Raw genomic sequence first — 20,917 nt, 5'->3', positions numbered from 1 at the left:
GGTGCCCCGAGACACGGCATTCATTCTGCTCTTGGGAGAAGGTGGACGGGAACCGCTCAGGACCCAAACACCGAACGCCAGAATGAGGATGAGCCCCGGCAGCCAGTGATGCTGCAAAAGGGTCTGAGTTTTAAGAACTCTGCTGGGAGTTAAAAACCAACCTCTGTTGAGTAGCAGACCCTAAATAACAAAGGATTTATATGAAGGCCACATATCTGAAAACAGCACACTTTGGGATTTTTATTTCTAATAGAGCTAGTTATTTTGCCAACATGACCCTAGTGTCTAAATTTGTTTTATCACCTGTCCTTGTAACAGTAAGGCACAGGCCATGGCTAACAACACCCAGCACACGATGAGACCACTATTCTGAAGTGTAATATCTGCTACTTATAGCTTTTAATCTAGTTAAGTGCTTCCTAAAGCTGAAATAATTGCTATATATTGTTCCCTCATTGTTAATATCCTACAGAAATAACATCGATAAAATATCTTAAGTGCATTAATTGGCACCAAAATGAATATGATAATATTTTAAAACCTATTTACTGGAATAGCTAAGATCATTAAAGGTACAAGCTTTCAGTGCAGATAGGGTAATGCAAACAACCCAAGACAACTTCTTGGCAAAGGAAAGGTTGGATTGATTTCATTTTTTTATTTTTTTTATTTTTTTTGGCATCTTTATTTTATTTTTAAATAATTTTTTATGTTAATCACCATACATTTCATCATTAGTTCTTGATGTAGTGTTCCATGATCCATTGTTTGTGCATAACACCCAGTGCTCCACGCAGAACGCGCCCTCTTTAATACCCATCACCGGGCTAACCCATCCCCCACCCCTCCCCTCTAGAAACCTCAGTTTGTTTTTCAGAGTCCATCCTCTCTCATGGTTCGTCTCCCCCTCTGACTTACTCCCCTTCATTCTTCCCCTCCTGGTATCTTCTTCTTCTTCTTCTTTTTTTTCTTAACATATGTTGCATTATTTGTTTCAGAAGTACAGATCTGTGATTCAACAGTCTTGTACAATTCACAGCGCTCACCATAGCACATACCCTCCCCAGTGTCTATCACCCAGCCACCCCATCCCTCCCACCCCCAACCACTCCAGTAACACTCAGTTTCTTTCCTGAGATTAAGAATTCCTCATATCAGTGAGGTCATATGATACATGTCTTTCTCTGATTGACTTATTTCACTCAGCATAACACCCTCCAGTTCCATCCACGTCGTTGCAAATGGCAAGATCTCATTCCTTTTGATGGCTGCATAATATTCCATTGTGTATATATACCACCTCTTCTTTATCCATTCATCTGTCGATGGACATCTGGGCTCTTCCCACAGTTTGGCTATTGTGGACATTGCTGCTATAAATATCGGGGTGCACGTACCCCTTCGGATCCCTACATTTGTATCTTTGTGGTAAATGGATTGATTTCATTTTTTTAAACTTATGACTTGATAGTGGGGACAGAATGACCTTAGGTATTATCTGCCTTTACATAAACATTAGAGTTCAAACTTACAGCAATAAAAATTAATGACAGAAAGGGGAGATACACACTTATGTTTATGTATATATATAAATACATGCATATTTATATATATATGTAAATAATGTTAGCAAATTTAGAGTTCTGCAAACACGGCTGCAATCCCCTGTGGAACACCCCCACTTCCTCAAAGTCCATGTTCCCCGCAGACACCCGAGTCTGCAGGTGCACTCTCAGAGACGGCTCGTCCACGTGGGGGAACACGCCCACAACGCTCTGCCCACACGGCACTCCAGCTCCAAAACCTTGTCAGAGTGACCTCGCAGGAAAGCTCGGGGAAACAGCACTCCACAGGACAGAGGAGTCTGCACAGGGATCTTTCTTCAAATTGTGGTAAAATACAGAACATAAATTTCACCATTTAAACCTTTTTTCTTTTTTTAAGATTTTATTTATTTATTTGAGAGAGAGTGAGAGACAGAGTACAAGAGCGGAGGGGGAGGGGCAGAGGGAGAAGCAGACTCTCTGCTGGGCTCAATCCCAGGACCCTGGGATCATGACCTGAGCCGAAGGCAGACGTTTAACGACTAAGCCACCCAGGCGCCCATGAACCTTTTTTTTTAAAGACTTATTTATTTGAGAGAGCAAGTGAGCAAGCGTGGCGTGGGGTGGGGGAGAGGAGAGAATCTCAAGCCACCACTGCTTTTTCCTACAAAATGTCATCACCCGAGACAGAAATGCTAACTATTAAGCAATTAAGTCCCTACCCATTGTCCCTCCCTCAGCCCCGGTGACCTCTAACAGGTCTCTAATTCTTCAGGCTCTAAGAATTTGCCCATTCCAGGTATTTCATATAAGTTGAATCATACAACATAGGTCCTTTGTGTCTGGCTTATTTCACTCAGCATAATGTTTCTGAGATGCATCCATGTTGTAGCATGTATCAGAACTTCACTCCTGTTTAAGACTTAATAGCATTCCACTGGGTGTGTGTAGAGACCACATCTGATCCATCCATCCACAGAAGGACATTCGGTTGTCCCCACCTCTGGGCTCCTGTGAATAATGCTGTGTGAATACGTGTGTGCAAGTATGTGTTTCAGTCCCTGCTTCCAATGCCTTTGGGTGTATGCACTTCAGAGTAGAACTGCTGGCTCAAACGGTAAGTCTATGTTCAGCTTCCTGCGGGGTCGAACCATTTTTCCATAGTGGCTACTTCACATGCCAGCAACCAACAAGGGTTCTGATGTTTCCACATCCTTGCCAACCAACACTTGTTACTCTCTATATGGTGCCTGTGTGCAGTCGTCTTCATGGACGGGTGAACTAGTTTCACTGTTCTGGTTTGCATCTCCCTAATGATTAGTCATGTTGCACATCTGTCTGAGATCACCAGCTGTTTGTATATCTTCTTTGGAGAAATGTCTATTCACGCCTTCTGCCATTTTTGAATTGGCTTGTCTTCTTGTTGTTGAGTTGTAAGAATTCTTTATTTATTCTGAATACATATATATGATTTTCAACTATTCTCCCCTTCTCTAGGTTGGTATTTTTACTTTCTTGATAATGTCTTTTGATGTACAAAGTTTATAATTTTGATGAAGCCCAATTTGTATTTATTTTTTCTTTTTTTGCTCATGTTTTTGGCATATGTAGGAATCCAATGTCAAATCCAAGATCATAAAGACTTACTTGTTTTCTCCTAAGAGTTTTATGCTTTTAGCTCCTACACTAAGGTTGTTGACACATTTGGGGTTCATTTCTGTATATGGTGTGAGGTAGGAGTACAGCAACTTTTTAAATCATGGTAAACTTTTCCGAAGAGGCTCTACCATTTCACATTCAGTCAAGAGGGTTCCAATTTCTCCATGCAGTCACTAACATCTGGTACTATCTTCTTGATTACAGTCTTTCTAGTGGGTATGTAGTAATCTCTCATTAGAATTTGATTTCGTGTCAAACAACTGCTCCTGTGCTTGTTTGTTTACTGGCCATTTATATACATCTTCTCAGGTCAAACATTTTTTTGGCCATATTCTTAAATTCAATTGCTTGTCTTACTAAGTTGTAAGCGTTCTTCGTATATATATTATATATATATTACCTGAACATAGTTTCTCCCAATCTGTGGCTTGTCTTTTCATTTTTTTAATAGTATCTTCTGAAGCACAAAAGCTTTAATTTTGAGGTAGTCCAACTTTTTATTGATTTTTTTCTGGCCCGTGCTCTTGGTGTACAACCAAAAACTCCGTCTAATCCAAAAGCCATGCAGATTTTCTCCTTTATGTTCTTTTAGAGGTTTCATAGGTTTGGCTTTTACCAACAGGCCTCTGATCCTATTGAGCTAATTTTTGCATATGGGGTGTGAGGTAAAGGTCTAAGCTCATTGTTTTTCCATATGAATGTTGTCCCAGCACTACTGTATTGTCAAGTGAATGGTCAACTGACTGTAAATGTCAGGATTTGTTTCTGAACTCCTGATTATGTCCCATCAATCAATATGCCAATCCTTGTGCCAATACCACAATGTCTTGACTACTGCAGTTTTACAGGAGGTTTTAAATCAGAGTATAACTCCTATAACTGTTCTTCTACAAGACTGTTTCGGCTATTTTAGGTCCTTTACATTTCCCAATGAGTTTTAAAATCAACCTGTTTTTACAAACAGGGATTTTGCTGGGATTTTGGTTGGGGTTGCACTGAATCTGCAGATTAACTTGAAGAGAATGACACCTTGACGATACGGAGTCTCTGACCCATGACGACGGGCTGTCTCTCCATTTCCTCTCGGTGCTGTCGTGCAGTTTGCAGTGGACAGGTCTTGCACGTACCCTTACTTTGCTGCATTTGTACTTTATTTTTTTTGCTGTTACTCTGAATGGAGCTGTTTAAGTAATTCCATTCTTGGATTGTACATAAAAACAAAACTGGTTTGTGTATAACTGATTTGTGCTGAAATGGTTTTTTTAGTTCTCATTTTGTTTTTTGTCAAGCTATCTATGAAGAAAGACAGTCTTAATTCCTTTTTTGGGGGTAGAAGGGCAGAGGGAGAGGACAGGGAGAGAGAATCTTAAGTAGGCTCTACACCCAGCTCGGAGCCTGACACGGGGCTTGAACTTACAACCCTGAGATCATGACCTGAGCGGAAACCAAGAGTCAGAGACGCTTAACCGACTAAGCCTCCCAGGTGCCCACAGTTTTACTTCTTTCACTTTTCCTTTCCAACCTGGATGTTTTTCTCCTTCCTTTCCTGCCTCCCACCTTACTGTACTAGCTAGAAACCCGGGTGAAGCGCCTCTGACTTAGGAAGGTAGCATTCAACCTTTCATCACCGTGTGTGGGCTGCTATGAAGTGCTGTGTATGTCCTGTATCAGCATGAGCGAGTTCCCTTCTGTTCCTAGTTCCCTGAGGGTCTCCTATCCTGAACAGGTAGCAGATGCTTGAATGCACTTGCTTTTTTCTTTCTCTTCTGCATTTACTGAGATGACTATATGGGTTTTGTTCTTTATACTGCCAATACTGCATATTACATTAATACATTTTCAGATGTCAAATCAACCTTGCATTCATGGTATAAATGCTACTTAGCTGCTGGATTCGGTCTGCTAGTATTTCAAGGATTTTTGCATCTACGTTCCTGAGGGATATTAATCTATTATTTTCTTGTGTTACTTTTGTTTGCTTTTGATACTAGGCTAATGGTGATCTTTGAGGAGAGAAATCCTCTCCTTACTCAGCTGTAGCTGGAACTCCCATACAGGGTATGTTTTTAAGGCTTAAATATTGTTCTGAGAGAAATATTCACTTCATAATATTTAGAAAAGAGAGAAGGACAATGAAGAAAAGTCACCTGTAAATTCGTTAAGAGATCAAGAGTTACACGCTCCACCAAGGGAGCCAGCCAGGTGCCCCGACACTGAAATGTTTTCGTTTTTGGTTTTCTAAAGTTTTCTTGGTTTTGAAAAGTGATTTATGCAGTGTATAATAGATAATAAAGAAAGGGGAAATAATATCTTACAGAAGCAAAGGTGCCTCATCATCCCATGACCACCTAACACTTTTGCTTAGATCTTACGGAAGCCCATCTTCAAAGATGTGCTATCACATGCACACACTGCTTCATCATCGCATTTACTTAAGGATATATTTTAAATTTTCTAAGATATATTTTATACATACAAAATTATAAAAAATGTTTTATATATATATATTTTTAAGATTTTTTATTTATTTGACGGAGAGAGACACAGTGAGAGAGGGAACACAAACAGGGGGAGTGGGAGAGGGAGAAGCAGGCTTCCCGCGGAGCAGGGAGCCCGATGTGGGACTCGATCCCAGGACCCCGGGACCATGACCAGAGCCGAAGGCAGACGCTTAATGACTGAGCCCCCCAGGGGCCCCTATGTTTTTTTAAAAAGCAATCTCTATCCCCAAGGTGGGGCTCGAATGCATGACCCTGAGATCAGGAGTCATGTGTTCTTCCAACTGAGCCAGCCAGCTGTGCTGGTATATAAAATACTTTAGGGGTGCCTGGGTGGCTCAGTCAGTTAAGCGCCTGACTCTTGGTTTCGGCCTGGGTCATGATCATGGGGGTCCTCTGAGCCCTGCGCTGAGCCTCACGTTGGGCTTCGCGCTCAGCGCAGAGTCTGCTTGGCCCCCTCTGTCTGCTCCTCCCCAAATCGTGCTCTCATGCTCTCTCTCAAATAAATACATACATACATACATATCTTTGGGACAAAATAGTAAAAAAATAGTTTAAAAATGTCCGTGTGCACAATAAAAATAAGAATCAATGGCTCACAACTGCAGATTTTTATAAAATGTAAGATTTGGACAGTTTCCTACAGATGAGAAAAAAGACTGAAAGTGTGGAATCAGCCTCAAGCAAGCTCAAGAATGTATGCCATTTCCCAAACACTAACACTGCGTGCTACACCGTCCCTGAGTCCTACTCACCCTACTCTCACCCCTGAAGTCTTCCCATCCTTTAACAAGCAATTCAACTTCTGGGCTTCTCTCATTAAAAAATGAAAAAGACTTTATACCTAGAAATATACACACAATTGTTTATTACAGTGGAAGGTTAAATGAATCATATATATCTATTTAACCTCAAAAATTAATTGCAAGAGTAACAGCTTGAAAAAATATATATATTTATTTTTTAAGGAGACAGAAGTTTACTGAATATACCTCAAGGGCAGACAAGACAGCAGGAGACGCTGTATGCTGGAAATAGTTTATTTTTTATTTCTGTGCTAAACAGAATGTATACTATAAATTACTAGAATAGACTATGAAAATTCACTAAAATTACAGTAATTGTTTTAAGGATGATTTTTTTTTCTCTTTTCACTGTTCCTAAGTATATATGAGGTTAACTTAAAAAAAACTTACAAATGCCCAAAAGATACACCAATTCTACCTCTGAACAATCTTATTATTTCTCTGATGACTAATGCTGTTGAGCACCTTTCTATGTGTTTATTGGCCATTTGTATATCTTCTTTATGGTTTTTCATTTTCTTTTTTTTTTAAAGATTTTATTTATTTATTTATTTGAGAGAGCGAGAATGAGAAAGAGAGAGAGAGCACATGAGAGGGGGAAGGGTCAGAGGGAGAAGCAGACTCTCTGCTGAGCAGGGAGCCCGATGTGGGACTCAATCCCGGGACTCCAGGATCATGACCTGAGCCGAAGGCAGTCGCTTAACCGACTGAGCCACACAGGCGCCCCTAGTTTTTCATTTTCTTGAAGAGCAGAAACTTTTAAGTTTAATTTCATAAAAATGAGGTCCAGTTTTTTTGTTTATTCTTTTTAATTGTTAGTGGGTTTTTTTGTTTGTTTGTTTTTTGGGGTTCTTTTTTTGGCTAGTACGATTTTAAAAGCAAAAGACTGGAAGCAATCCAATGCATTAGTAGAGAGTTAAGAAGACATGAAGAGAAAACCACAAGACGCAGAATCGTGTGTAAAGATAAGGAAAGTAAGAATTAACTTTGTATTTGTGTGTAAATATATAAAGAACCAAGAAGAGTGTCTACTTGTGGTGGGAGAGGCAGAGGCAGAACAGGACGGTTGGGGGTTTCACTGTGTCCCTCATCCCACTTGCTGGGCTCTAAACCATGTGGATGAATTACCAAACAGAAAGTATATGAAAAATTAGTTTGGAAATATCATCTATAACATTTTCAGGATTAATAACTAGTAGTGTAGTAGTGACAACATACCTGAATAGTTTGTAAAGGATTTTAGGTCCTCTAGACTTATGGGAACTTGTGCACCAGAAATTAATACCTGAAAAAGAAGTTCGATTCATAAATTTGAGGTAGATTTTAAGACAGCTTTTTTGTGTCACGTGACAGCTGTGACCCCAAGCACCGGAGAGAAGTGTACCTGGATCTCCTGCTGATCAAACATTCGCAGCCATTCCAGGTTCACCACGTTGGCCAGGCCCTGTCTGAAGGCCAGACAGTGCTGACGGATCTGCCTGTTCAGCCTGTAGTCAGCGACAAGGTGGATATATGCAATCCTGTTGGCACTGGTGACAGGGATGTCTTTCCCACCAAATTTTAGTTCGACCACCTGTAAATATTAAAATAAGGGTCTGGAAATTCTAAGTATGACTAGAGTAAAACGAAAGCAAGAAACACTGACTTCAAAGAACCTTGACAGCACTGATTTGTACATGAGAATCTAAGTAAAAAGCCACGTGGCTGGTACGCACACCAGTCTCTGTTGGCACAGGACGCACCTCTGATGGCATTCTCCAAAGCCGGGCATCTTATTCTGTCTTTAAGATTGTTAGCCACCAATGCTTTCTCCAAAGCACTAAGGAGTGATGCAGCAATGTAATCGTGGCAACTTTGTCTTAAAAAATTAGGAATCTGGGGCGCCTGGGTGGCTCAGTTGTTTGGGCATCCGACTCTTGATTTTGGATCAGGTCATGATCTCAGGGTCATGAGATTGAGCCCCGCATCGGACTCCGTGCTTAGTGGGGAGCCTGCTTGAGATTCTCTCTCTTCCTCTGCCTCACCCCCCCCCACACACAGGTGCACACTTTCTCTAAAATAAATAATTAAAAGTTAAAATAAATTATGAATCACAAGGAGCAAAGATATGAACCAAAAATGAACACATGTCCAAAGGGATTCATTCTGGAGAAAATACAGCCTAAGGAATAAAGGTCTCCATCATGTTGTTACCACTATGAAATACTTTATTCTTTCATTATTTTTAAAGATTTTATGTTTAAGCGATCTCTACACCCACCGTGGGGCTTGAACCTGCGTCCCCGAGATCCGGAATCACACGGTCCACGGGCTGAGCTGGGCGGGTGCCCCCGAAGTGCTTTAAATAGGACTCAGAGGGACAGCGGTCCATTAGAGATGACTGACCGTCATTCAGATGACTGAATCTCAGAGGACAACCTTCTGTCCTTAGGTAACCATGCTCGCACAGCCTGTCGGTCTAGCACAGAGCTGGCGAGTGGTGCCGGCAGCGCCGAAGCATTACGGGAAGCCCTCGGCGGGAGCTGGGGCCACACGCTGGCTCTCCCCACTCACTGGAACGCCGACGCCCGCAACTCACCTTGCCCCGTGGACTGCTTTCGTCATTAATAAGATGGTGATACTTCTGCTTTGTCTACCTTAGAACTGTGGTTCTGTAAACTCATATAAACCAAAGGTGATTCACAAAACAGCACAGGCAATTATAAACATATCAGCCTCATTTACAAGAATGTACTTTTTAAAATCTGTTTACTCTTCTCAGATGCATTTGGATGAGGCCGTCTGTGCTGAGGATAAAGAACCAGAAAACAAATCCACAATAAGTGAACAAGCCATTCCAGAATGACCAGTGGGTGGCAAACCTCTGGGGGTGACTGCAGGCTATGGAAACCGTGAAAACGTCCCCCTCGTGGTTCTGTCATAATGAAGACAACACCTCCCCCTCTGGACAATGGCATTTTGGCCCGCTTTTTTTTACCACTTTAGAGAAAGGCCATTTTACAATCTGCTGAAGAGCTATATGGAAATCGTACACACAGTGGTTACATGGCCATCTCACGCTACAGATGTTACAAAGCTTTATTAGATCTGCTTCTTTCCACAGTACACATTCTAGATGACGCCTCCCTTCTCACTAATTCTCGTGCTCCATGCTGGAACCAGAGGCCTAGGAAAAGCTCTGCACCCACATCTCCTTGCTTGTCTCTGCTCTGGGGAGAGGCCGCAATGCCTCCCGTGCTCGCTGTCCGCTGACGGGCCATCTGTCACCTGGGCCTCGCGCTCGCGGCTCTGTTTTATTTTATTTTATTTTTTATTTTTATTTTTTTTAAAGATTTATTTATTTATTTGAGAGAGAGAATGAGAGAGAGAGAGAGAACATGAGAGAGGGGAGGGTCAGAGGGAGAAGCAGACTCCCTGCCGAGCAGGGAGCCCGATGCGGGACTCGATCCCGGGACTCCAGGATCATGACCTGAGCTGAAGGCAGTGGCTTAACCGACTGAGCCACCCAGGTGCCCCTCGCGGCTCTGTTTTAATGTACAAACTACCACTCCTCACCTTAAGTGGATTAACAACAGGTAATAACTGAGCATGTACTGAGTGATTCGAAGACAAAGGACCCGGGAAACGATCAGGTAAAGGACTTCCAAAGCCCCAGTTACCCTGCCTGATCAGATGGCGATGCCATTTCCAGTGACTGCACAGGGACTGCGCCTCGGTCATCTAAACTCCTCTCTAGGCTACACCAAAACAACTATCTGTGTCTAAAATCACATTAAATCTGTCCCTATTGGGGCATACTGACATCTCTAAGTTTTGGGGGCATATTGACATCTCTAAGTATGGAACTAGAGCAGTTTTTTTTTTTTTTAAGATTTTATTTATTTGAGAGAGAGAGAATGAGAGAGAGAGAGCACGAGAGGGAAGAGGGTCAGAGGGAGAAGCAGACTCCCCGCCGAGCAGGGAGCCCGATGCGGGACTCGATCCCGGGACTCCAGGACCGTGACCTGAGCCGAAGGCGGTCGCCCAACCGACTGAGCCACCCAGGCGCCCGGAACTAGAGCAGTTCTTACATGAAGAGCTCTCCTCCCTGACAGTCCTGAGTCCACCTGCAGAAGGCTCGGGGCCTCAGGTGCTCACTACCCGTGCGAACTCACTTCACCCCCGGAGCCACGTCCATGCCCCCGAAGGTAGGGAAGTGCCCCTGTGACCTGCCCCGGGTCACACAGCACAGCAGCAAGCCCGGACTTTCACAAGGACTCGTGACTCACGTCCACGCTTCGTACATAACGATGAGCACTCACGGGACCATCTTAGACCCTGAGCACTTTCCTCAGCAAAGATATGTGTACAAATTCGTGGTCTAAAATTTCACCTTTGTTTTTAGGCAGGCTAACAGCCATACTGATTTTACCAAAGAAAACAAGTTGGGGAGGAACACTAGTATTTTAAAAGGGGAAATTGATTAACGTAACCTACCAACATAATGAAGTATTTGCATATTAGAAATCTTTAAATCACAGTATTTTATAAACTTAAACCTGTATAGAGGACTACGTTTTTCGATCTCTCTCTGTAGAAATCCGTAAGACCTCCCCCACAAATTGGCTGCTTTACTAGTGACTTTCTCAATTTTTCCTGTTGGACTCTTTAGTGTAATTATTCCTCTGCATTGTCATCCATAATCTCTTTATTCAGTGGGAATTTCTATGAATAATTGGAACATTGTAACTTCACACTTTTGCTTTTAATAGATTACAATATTACCAGTGGTGCTTTAATGGAACTCTTACATATGCGACATTTCACTATCACCATCTATTTTAGGAGGAAAAATGGGAAATACTCCCATTAGCAAAGGCCGTGGACAGGTCATTATAAAACTGACTGCCCTGGCGCTTTTATTTCATTTTTTAAATCATGCCACCAGGTGGAGCGAGACAGCGGGGCGAGCGGCATCACTGTGTGTTCAGCGTCCTCACGCCAGGAACAAACCTCATCTTTCACAAAAATCTGACTTCTGCATGCTGAAACTTCAGCTCTATAAAATGGAAGAGGTGCAAACAAAAGCAACTAAGTAAGCTGCAAGCAAACAGGATGGTTCCGTCCTCCTCACTCTTACCTTTTCTCACGGCGTTGAGGTCAGTTCTCAACAACGCCTGGAGGTGTCCAAGACAGGGAAGCAGGAGACCCAAGGTGTATCATTTCCTATATTCCCACTTAGGGTTTAATCCACACCTATTTCTTCAATAGCTAGTTTTTTCTGTATTTTTTTTTTAAGATTTTACTTATTTATCTGAGAGAGCGAGAGTACGTGCACACGCACAGTGGGGGTTGGGGGGGCAGAGGGAGAAGAGAGGACAATCCCAAGCAGACTGCCCGCTGAGTGCAGAGCCCCTACGTGGGGCTCGATCTCACGACCCCAAGATCATGACCTGAGCCGAAACCAAGAGTCGGACACTTAACTGACTGAGCCACCTAGGCACCCCATTAAATACGTATTTTTTTTTTTTTAAGATTTTATTTATCTGATAGAGAGAGACACAGCCAGAGAGGGAACACAAGCAGGGGGAGTGGGAGAGGGAGAAGCAGGCTTCCCGCGGAGCAGGGAGCCCGATGTGGGGCTCGATCCCAGGACTCTGGGATCATGACCTGAGCCGAAGGCAGACGCTTAACAACTGAGCCACCCAGGCGCCCCAACAGGCAGCTTTTTAAGGGCCAAGAAATAGACTAAAATTCAAACACCACAAAGACAGACATTTAAAAATACCCAGAGAGTTTAGAACTAGGGTGTATAAGTCTGTGTGTGCTTCTTAACTTAGTTTCTGAAGACATCGCTGGTATGGGGGCCATGCAACGGTTCTGCAGTCCAGGGAGGAAGCCAACACAAAGGTCTTACATCTCGGAACGTATGCTAATGTAGACAAAAAAGTATGCCGAATGCCGCCCCCCGCCCCGACCGCCTATTTTAGCAAGTTCCACCTCATGGCCAATCTAGCTCATCTCTACCTCCACCCACTGCCCCTGCTCTCATCATACTGGAAGTAAATCCCAGATGTTATCAATTCTTCCACAGTTCAGTATGTTGTACAAGAACGTTCATAGCATATTCTTCATAACAGCTGAAAAGTGGAAATAACCCAAATGTCCATCAGCTGAGAAAGAAACTGTGGCATCTCCATACAGTGGGGCACCACTCAGCCAGGTAAAGGGATGGAGTACTGGCTCCTAAAACAAGGGAATGAAGCCGGCCGCAGAAGGCCCTGGGCTGTAAGATTCCAGTTAGGGACTGCGTCCAGGGCAGACGGACGCGCAGACAGCACGTAGATCGTGCTCACCTACGCTGGGTGGGAGGGACCTGCTAATGTGCACACAGTTTCTTTCGGGAGACAAAACCATCCCGGATGGAGATGCGGGTGAGGGCTGCCCATTCTGGGAATGTGCTGACCCGTGCCATCCTCTAAAGTGTGCATTTTACCATATGCAAATTATAGCCCAATAATGCTGTCATTTAAAAAATCAGTTTCAATCTCTAACATGTAGGGTTTATTTATTTTTTGTAAAAGGATAAAGGCAGCAAGACCAACCAGACTGATAATGGAGGCCAACAATCGGTGTCCAAGCACCAGAGGTCCACCGAGACTGGGCAGGGAAGAGAGGGGCACAGGGACCCTCAGGGCTCCAGTCGGGAAGGTGCTAACCGCCACTCCCTGGGAAGGAGAGCCAGACAAGCAGCCGCCCCAGGAAGAGAATCCCAGAGCACATCTGTCACAAAGGACTGGGGCCAGGGCATGTGCGTCTCCAGACACCCCCACTCCCCAAGTCTAACCCTCAGCGCACTGGAAAGGCACTGAAGCATTTCCACACAGAAGGAAACCCTCCCCGTCATGTGGGAAGAGAAGCTGGCATCAGTACCAAACCGGCCAAGGGCCTCCTCACCTGTGCCTCTCCCAGGTCGTTGTTCACCACAGTGAAATTCAGCCCAAGTTCCTCCACATCGCCTTCGTAGCTTTTGAGAAAAAGCAGATTCTTATACACTTCGGGATCTAACGAGGCGAGATGATGGATGTCCACGTCTGCACTGGTTCCAAGCAATTTGGACAGGAAGAAGCCAGCAAAGGGCAATTCTACCAGCATATTTTCATAGAGAGCCTTCAAATGAGACCAAGGAGCAATGATTAGCATTTCAGAGGAATTCTTTTTTCATACTGCCTACGAATAAAAAAGTCCAACTTGAGATTTAACAGAATCCTGACAGCAGATACTTCCTCTTCATAATGATGATGATGGTGGAAGCTAATATTTGGTGAGCACTTACCCTGTGCTAGGCCAGGTTAACCATTCAATGCATGCGTTCAGTGTGTCGCAAATTCTGGAGCAGACTATCGGCACGTTTTAGGGCTGCCTCATAGAATGTGCATACCGATGGAGATGTTCAAGAGCCCCATCTTTTGTGCTGCAACAGCGGTGGGCATGTGTCTTCGGTAAAGGGGTCTGCAGGTGTGTGAGCCCCCGAGAGCTGCTGTAACAAAGCAGCACACGCCGGGGGCTCAGAACAACCGAGACCTGGCGCCTCAGGGTTCTGCAGGCCAGAAGTCTAACTCCAGGTGGCAGCAGGACACACTCTCCTGAAAGGCCTCCTTCTCTTCTCTGATGTTGCCGGCCATAACCCGGTGGCCCCTGGCTTTTGGCTGAGTCACTCGAAACTCTGCCTCTTCGGGGGGCTGTCTTCCCTCTGTGTGTGTGTCTCCCTGTCCTTTCTCTTACAGAGACCAGTCACTGGATTTGGGGGGCCACTCTAACCTGCTGTGACTCATATACAAAGATTCACTTCCAAATAAGGTCAGGTTCACAGGTACAGGGGATTAGGAGGGAACCTCATCTTTTGGGGGGGGTCACAATTCAACCCACAACCGGTGGGCTGGACTGGCTTGGTGGCCACTCCTCCGCTTGGCATTTGCAGCAGAAAAGGAACACAGTGTGGGGCCGAGTGAGGGCAGCTGTGTGTACCAGGGCTGGATGGCATGCAATTCTCAATGTCAAGAAATACTATTCTTTAGGCTGTTTCGGCCATCAGACGGAAAAAGCCCTCTTAGCACACTGGCCACACAACAGGGGGCAGGCCGGACCCGGCCCACAGGCTGCAGGTGGCCAGGCCCTGTTCTAGACTGAAGAGACTGGGCCTTGGGACTCACAGGCACTCGTGTGGACACGGTGAGCTAGCACGGGGCAGCGCCGGTGCCAAACCCGGATGCCCTGACGCCCGCAGGAGGACCTCTCCACTCTGAGTTACTGTCTACTTTGTGTCCAAGGGCCATGCGCCTGTCTCTTCACTCGTGTACGTTAAAGGATAACTTACATAGAGCAAGACAAACGTACAGCCTGTAAGTGCAGCTTGATGCATGATTGTATTTGACTGTACCCCCCGTGCAGTGGCCACTCGGGTGAAGACGCAGAACATCTCCCCTCCCCAAATTCCCCGCGAGAGCTCCCTCATGTCCTTCAGCCACAGCCTCCCTCACGTTAAGCCCCTTCTGTGGCTGTCACCACGGGTGAGCTGCCACCCCCAGGACTCTACCAATGGCACCAGCAGCGTGTGCCTCCTCACAGCATGATGTTTGTGAGATTCATTGATGTTACTGTCTGTTCTTTTCCGTGAGGCTGTGTAGTACCTCCAGCCCTGGGCCTGATGATGGACGTGGAGTTGTTTCCCATGTGAGGCTAGGATAAACAAAGCTGCTGGACCGTCAGCGTGAGCCTTTCTGTGGATCCGTGCTCACCTCTCCCAGTATAGACTTAAGACCCGCTGACAGGGGAAGCACTGGGCATGAGGTGCACTTAGCTGTATCAGGCAACGACACGCTGTTTTCCAAAACACAACCATTTTCCGCCATGACCAGCAACACAGGAAGGTTCTAGCTGGTCCAGAACCTCACTGATTATTAGCGTTGTCAGTCTTTTTTAAGTTTAGTTATTCTGGTTGGTGCAGTGGGGTATCTCACTATGGTTTTAATTTGCATTTCCCTGATGACTGGTGGTACTGGATAAATTAAGCACTGGTGAATATTACTGTATTAATCTCCAGATTCTCCATCCAGAGAAAGGAGGGGCCGAGTGATGCAGGTTTTCTAGCATGATGTCAGGGTTCATCCTGCACGATAAATACTCCTATGGGCCTGAGGCTGTAAAGTGCAACAAGGAAGCAGAAGTGGGCTGTAAAATTTTCAGAAACGTTATTTTCTTCTAACAGATGATGGACTTGGAAGCCCCGACAAGTCTTGTCAAACCGTTCCAATGAACCTAAGCTACTATGTATTGATGCTATAGCTCTGAGCCAGGCACTGCGCTGAGCACACATCAGCTGTCTCGTTTCCATTTGGCCTGTCTGGAAGATCTCCTAAGTGGAAGGCAAGAGTCACTCTTCTACAGAAGTCTAGGGGGAATCTGGATTTCCATGCCCAAGGCCATTTTTGCTAAAGTAACCGTGGTCTGCAGAGACATAACAATGACAGGGAGAGTGGAGTCGCCACCCCCACTCGGTGGGTGGGGAGCTGGAGGCAGAGCCTCAGGCACACATTTTCACAAACTCTTCTCTTTTGGGGGGATGGCGGGGGAGCCCCGCTTCAGAAAGTACTCAATGAGCTGTGCTATGGATGTATTCAGAGCTTTTCTTTAAGTCACCCTTGAAAGATCCAAGTGCCACCACGCTGCTCCCGGAACACCGCCATAAAACAAACTGTAAACCCAGGGGTAGTTGTTCGGCCGTGAGACCTCGACTTCAGAAGCCCCTCTTCCAGGAGGCCATTCACCCAACCACGTCCACACACGCGAGACGTGAGACACGAGGCTCTGGTGAGACCCACCTGTGCGAGCGAACACAGCAGACTAACAGCTTCCAGGGAGCAGGGGCTCCGGCCCTCCGAGCCTCCAGCCCCTGCGCCACCCTTCATGTTGGGTGAACATGCCCTGCCCACGGCTCCCGGCACTGCCACAGCGTTTAGTCAGCTGGGTCACACCGGATGTGTGCCACTTCCACACAGGCAACAATCAGCGGTGGCGCTAGTCTGTAAACCACTGGTCCTTAAACACACCAAAAATGTACCCTCGAATGAGTGTTTCCCCTGTCCCTCCTACGTCACTGGAGAATACTCAGGTTCACCTTGAGTGAGACCCACACTTCAAAGTCTTTCCCACTCACAGGACTGGAAGGAACCAGAAAATAGCTACCAAACATCGTCCTGAAAGCAGCATCCAGTGCGCACTGGCTTCTTGTCTCAGGACGCTGCTGACAGACAGTATGAATTAACACTTCTTCCCAAGGTTAACATGTCTAAGGACTTCAGGTTCGCCATCTGTTAACTACGTATTTCATAATATCCCCCTTCCAGCTAAGACTCCAGATGTTCTCTGCCAGGGAAACTGAAGTGTTATGTCCCCGTGCTTTTATTTCTGATTTGAAGACTAACGATTACCCACTTAATTCTGAAAACGTGGCAAAAAAAAGACTTCTGAATGAGGGAATGAGCAATAAGATGGCAACTAGCACTTAACTCATCTACTGATAACGCAAAGAGTTGTTTTGAAAAACCACAGTTTGCTTAAAGTTAAGAATGGCTAAGACTATTAACCTGGAGCACTTAAAAATCCCATTACTTCTACATGAATGATGGCTTCAAAGCCAAGGAGAACATTCTGCGCCAGATGCCATGATTGATTCCAGGTGTTGAAGAAAAGCCTCATTTGTACAGTGGACTTTAAAGTAAACTGGAAGTGTAAATCATGGGATGTTCAATATATAAGGTCATTGTTTGCCACTTCTGCATTAGTAACAATAAACCAGTGAAATTCGTTAAATAGATCAGAGCTACCTGAATTTTAAACAGAAGTCCCACTGTGACTCATAAAATGTAAATGCCTAGGTATAATTTTTTACATAAGGCAGGTTTAAACCTTTAGAGCATTTAATATACAAGCACTAATAAATGATAGCACTAAAAACTATGATTGCATCAGCTAAATGGATTATAAATTAAATTTCCATAATGTATGCAACTGAGATACAAATGTAAGCATAAATCAAGGTATTTTCTAAACACAGGTTAATTATACAATTTTAAAACTGCCTATTTTTTATGCAAAATAATTCACTTAGCATTTTTCACATTGGCCTTAATTCTCAGCCGGTTGCACCACACTTGTTCCAGAAGCACATCAATAACGACTTGTCACGAAAAAAATTGCAATAGGTATATGGAAAAAACCTGTAATGTATTTTTCAACTGTCTGTCTTTTATGAGTGTTTATAGCTAGAAATTGTGCCAAAATGATTTGAAATAAAAAGGATTAATTATAGTAGAAGCCTTTTAATATAAGTGAGTGCAGTCGCAATGCAATTAATGCAAATCGTGGCACTATCGGGAGAATAAATGTGAACCACATGAGAGGCCGTTTCTGTTTGCTGCCAAATAACTTCAGTAATTTACTACATTAAGAATCAATAAAAAAATAATGCTTTTCAAATGCATCTCTATCAATCTTCAGGTAGTTCTAAAGCGAACATTTATAACTTAATCTAAAAACTATATCAGAGTTGTCTTGTGTTAAAGCCACCCTAATTGAGCAAAAAGATAATAATTTTAATTATTTCAGATCATGCTAACCTTGCAGTTTAAAAAAATAAGAAAGAAATGTAACATAAGGACGTGGGCTGATAGTAATATGCTATTTAATAGTTGTGCTTCAACACGCATACCCACGAGTGGAAAACACAGTCTCTGACTGGGATTACAGTGGATTTTCAGGACCATAAGCTCCCACAGGGCAGAAAACACCCCTCATCCTTAACACCCAGGTCTATGTACAACATACGGCATCCAATCATTCAAGAGACACTTATTAAGTGCCAACTATGTGCTAGGGACTACTTTCTACACTGGAATTCTACAACCGTGAATTTCTTCACAAAAACCCATTTCTTCTCTTTTGAGACACTTCAGGTTATGCAAAACTACATGTGTCACGATTCATTTCAAACCCCCGGGTCTTCACAGTCCTCCCCCAGAGATCTTTCCACAGTGCTTGCTGCTTTGGTCAACACGGCGGCAGCGACACTGAATGTCAAGGTGTTAGGAAGCAATGCCCCGAGTTCCCATGTATCTCCCGTGCGCGGTCACCACCCACCACGGTGAGGCAGCCCCTCGAGCTCCACACTCCCTCACACTCTTGGGCACCCTACAGTGCTTCTTCAAATAGTGGTTTGGGGCGCCTGGGTGGCTCAGTCCTTAAGCGTCTGCCTTTGGCTCAGGTCATGGTCCCAGGGTCCTGGGATCGAGCCCCGCATCGGGCTCCCTGCTCCGCGGGAAGCCTGCTTCTCCCTCTCCCGCTCCCCTTGCTTGTGTTCCCTCTCTCGTGTTGTCAAATAAATAAAATAAAATCTTTTAAAAAAACAAAACAACAAAAAACAGTTCTTCAGAAAACCCGTGGGGGAGCCTGGGTGGGAGACGAAAGTTCACTTCTCAATCCTGTTTTCCCTGTTGCGCATGCAGAAACGAAGCTGCGGCGTGGTGAGTCTGACAGCCGAGCGCCGAGGCTCCCCTGCCGTGTGCGCGTTTCCCGCGCGCTTCCAGGCTCCCGCTCCACGCGAGACACGGCCCCCTCGCTCCGCCCGCCCTGCCCACAGACGCGCTTCTGGAAGATCAAGAACCAAAAGGGGTCGCCAAAGTGACACACCGCAAGAAGTAGCTACCTGGGAGTTTCAGGACAGTTGTTACATCCCTGCTTCTCAAAGATTTATCAGGAGTTTAGAAGAATGCCAAGGCCCGGTTAAGGTACCCCACATGGCAGAACCATTTCGCTAACTAAAAGGAAACGTTTTTCAGGTTTGAAGATTCTTTTACCGCACAGGATAGTAAAATATACACGGAAATCTGTCACACTACCGCCCTTGAAATTTGAGGTTACGGACGTCCCTCCAGGGTAAATAACTTAGTCATCGCCAGGTGCTGAGAACCTTCTCCACAAGGTGAGGAGACACAGGACCCCTGTGGCTCTTGCAAAATCACCGCATCATACTGTTTTTTGGTAACAGCTTTATTGAGATGATTCACATACCCGACAATTCACCCCATTTAAAGCGAACAATTCAGTGGCTCTTATTGTGACTGAGTTATGCAACCATCAGCACAATTATTCGTTTTTGAACATTTTCATCCCCCCCCCCCCACAACAGAAACCCTTTACCCCTTCGTGGTCGTCATTTCTCCCACCCTCCCAGCCTGGGACGATCATTAATCTACTTTCTCACTTCACAGATTTCCCTCTCTGGACATTTCAGAGATGGAATCCTAGAACGGTGACCTTCTGTGATTCGATTTCTCCACGGGGCCCGTTTTGTTCGGCGGTCATAGCGGCTGTCGGGACTTCATTCCTTTCCGTGGCCAAGTCAACTCCTGTAGGATGGATAGACCAATTCTGTTCGTCAGATGACAGACATTTGACTCATTTCTCCCTCTAGGCTCTTGTAGAGAATGCTACAGTGAACGCTTCTTGCCGAACACAGGTTGGCTGAGTCAAAAGGTAGCTGTGTAACCGTGGATTGTCCAGTCCGTTCTCCCGAGGGCCCCACTGTGTCACATTCACTCTTTATCCCCACGCGGGGGCAGCCCAATTTCTCCACACCCTTGCCAGCACTGGGGTGGTCTTTGTGACTCTCTCCGTCCTCCTGAGCGTGAAGTGGTCTTGCATTGTGGTTTTGATGTGCATTTTCCTGACGACTAATGATGGTGAGCATCTTTTCATGTGCTTATTGCTCATTTATCTTCTTTGGAGAAATATCTATTCAGATCCTTTGCCCATTTTAAAATTAGTTTGTCTTTTTATTAGAGTCCTTTCTATATCCTAGTACAAGTCTCTTATCTGATATGATTTACAAATACTTTCTCCTTTTAGTGGGCTGTCCTTTCAGTTTCTTGACGGTGTTCTTTGAAGCAAAAAAGTTTTTGATGAAATCCAACCTATTTTCTTCTTTTTGTGTTCTTGGTTTCATTTCTAAGAAACCGTACTATTCCTGACAATAGTGCAACGTTTAGCACTGTTTGCAGGATGGGCTGTGCTTTTTTTTTTTTTAAAGGTTTTTTATTTGAGAGAGAGAGGGAGAGAGGGAGAGAGAGCATGGGGAGGGGCAGAGGGAGAAAAGTCGACTCTGCTAAGTGGGAGCCCGACACAGGCTGATCCCACGACCCTGAGTTCATAACCTGAGCCGAAATCAAGAGCTGGATGCTTCAGGGACTGGCCACCCAGGCGCCCCGAGTGCTGTGCTCTCTGTACTCCTCAGCACCCTTCCCCTTTGGTGGTGGTTTGCTCGGTCGCACTCTTGCACCAGTGGGAAAAGTGAGGTAGGGACCCCTCCCTGTTT

General features: G+C 44.9%; 1 protein-coding gene across 1 annotated transcript in view; it reads right to left on the bottom strand.

Moving 5' to 3' along the window:
* Window positions 1–20,917, bottom strand: part of UBE3C (ubiquitin protein ligase E3C) — a 115,911-nt gene that overhangs the window by 8,895 nt on the left and 86,099 nt on the right. Inside the window, exons 19-21 of the mRNA XM_028092403.2 lie at window positions 13,444–13,656; window positions 7,892–8,080; window positions 7,726–7,792 (exon numbers count right to left, since the gene is read on the bottom strand). Of these exons, the coding sequence (XP_027948204.1) occupies window positions 7,726–7,792; window positions 7,892–8,080; window positions 13,444–13,656 (469 nt within the window). The remainder of the gene's footprint in view (window positions 1–7,725; window positions 7,793–7,891; window positions 8,081–13,443; window positions 13,657–20,917) is intronic.

Source organism: Eumetopias jubatus, unplaced genomic scaffold (assembly GCF_037043125.1).
Source record: "Eumetopias jubatus isolate StellerSeaLion01/CBP00866 unplaced genomic scaffold, mEumJub1_p1.0 scaffold_14, whole genome shotgun sequence".
Classification (NCBI taxonomy): Eukaryota; Metazoa; Chordata; class Mammalia; order Carnivora; family Otariidae; genus Eumetopias; species Eumetopias jubatus.
The sequence above is the reverse complement of the archived record's forward strand: the minus strand, read 5'-3'. Positions and strand labels throughout refer to the sequence as shown.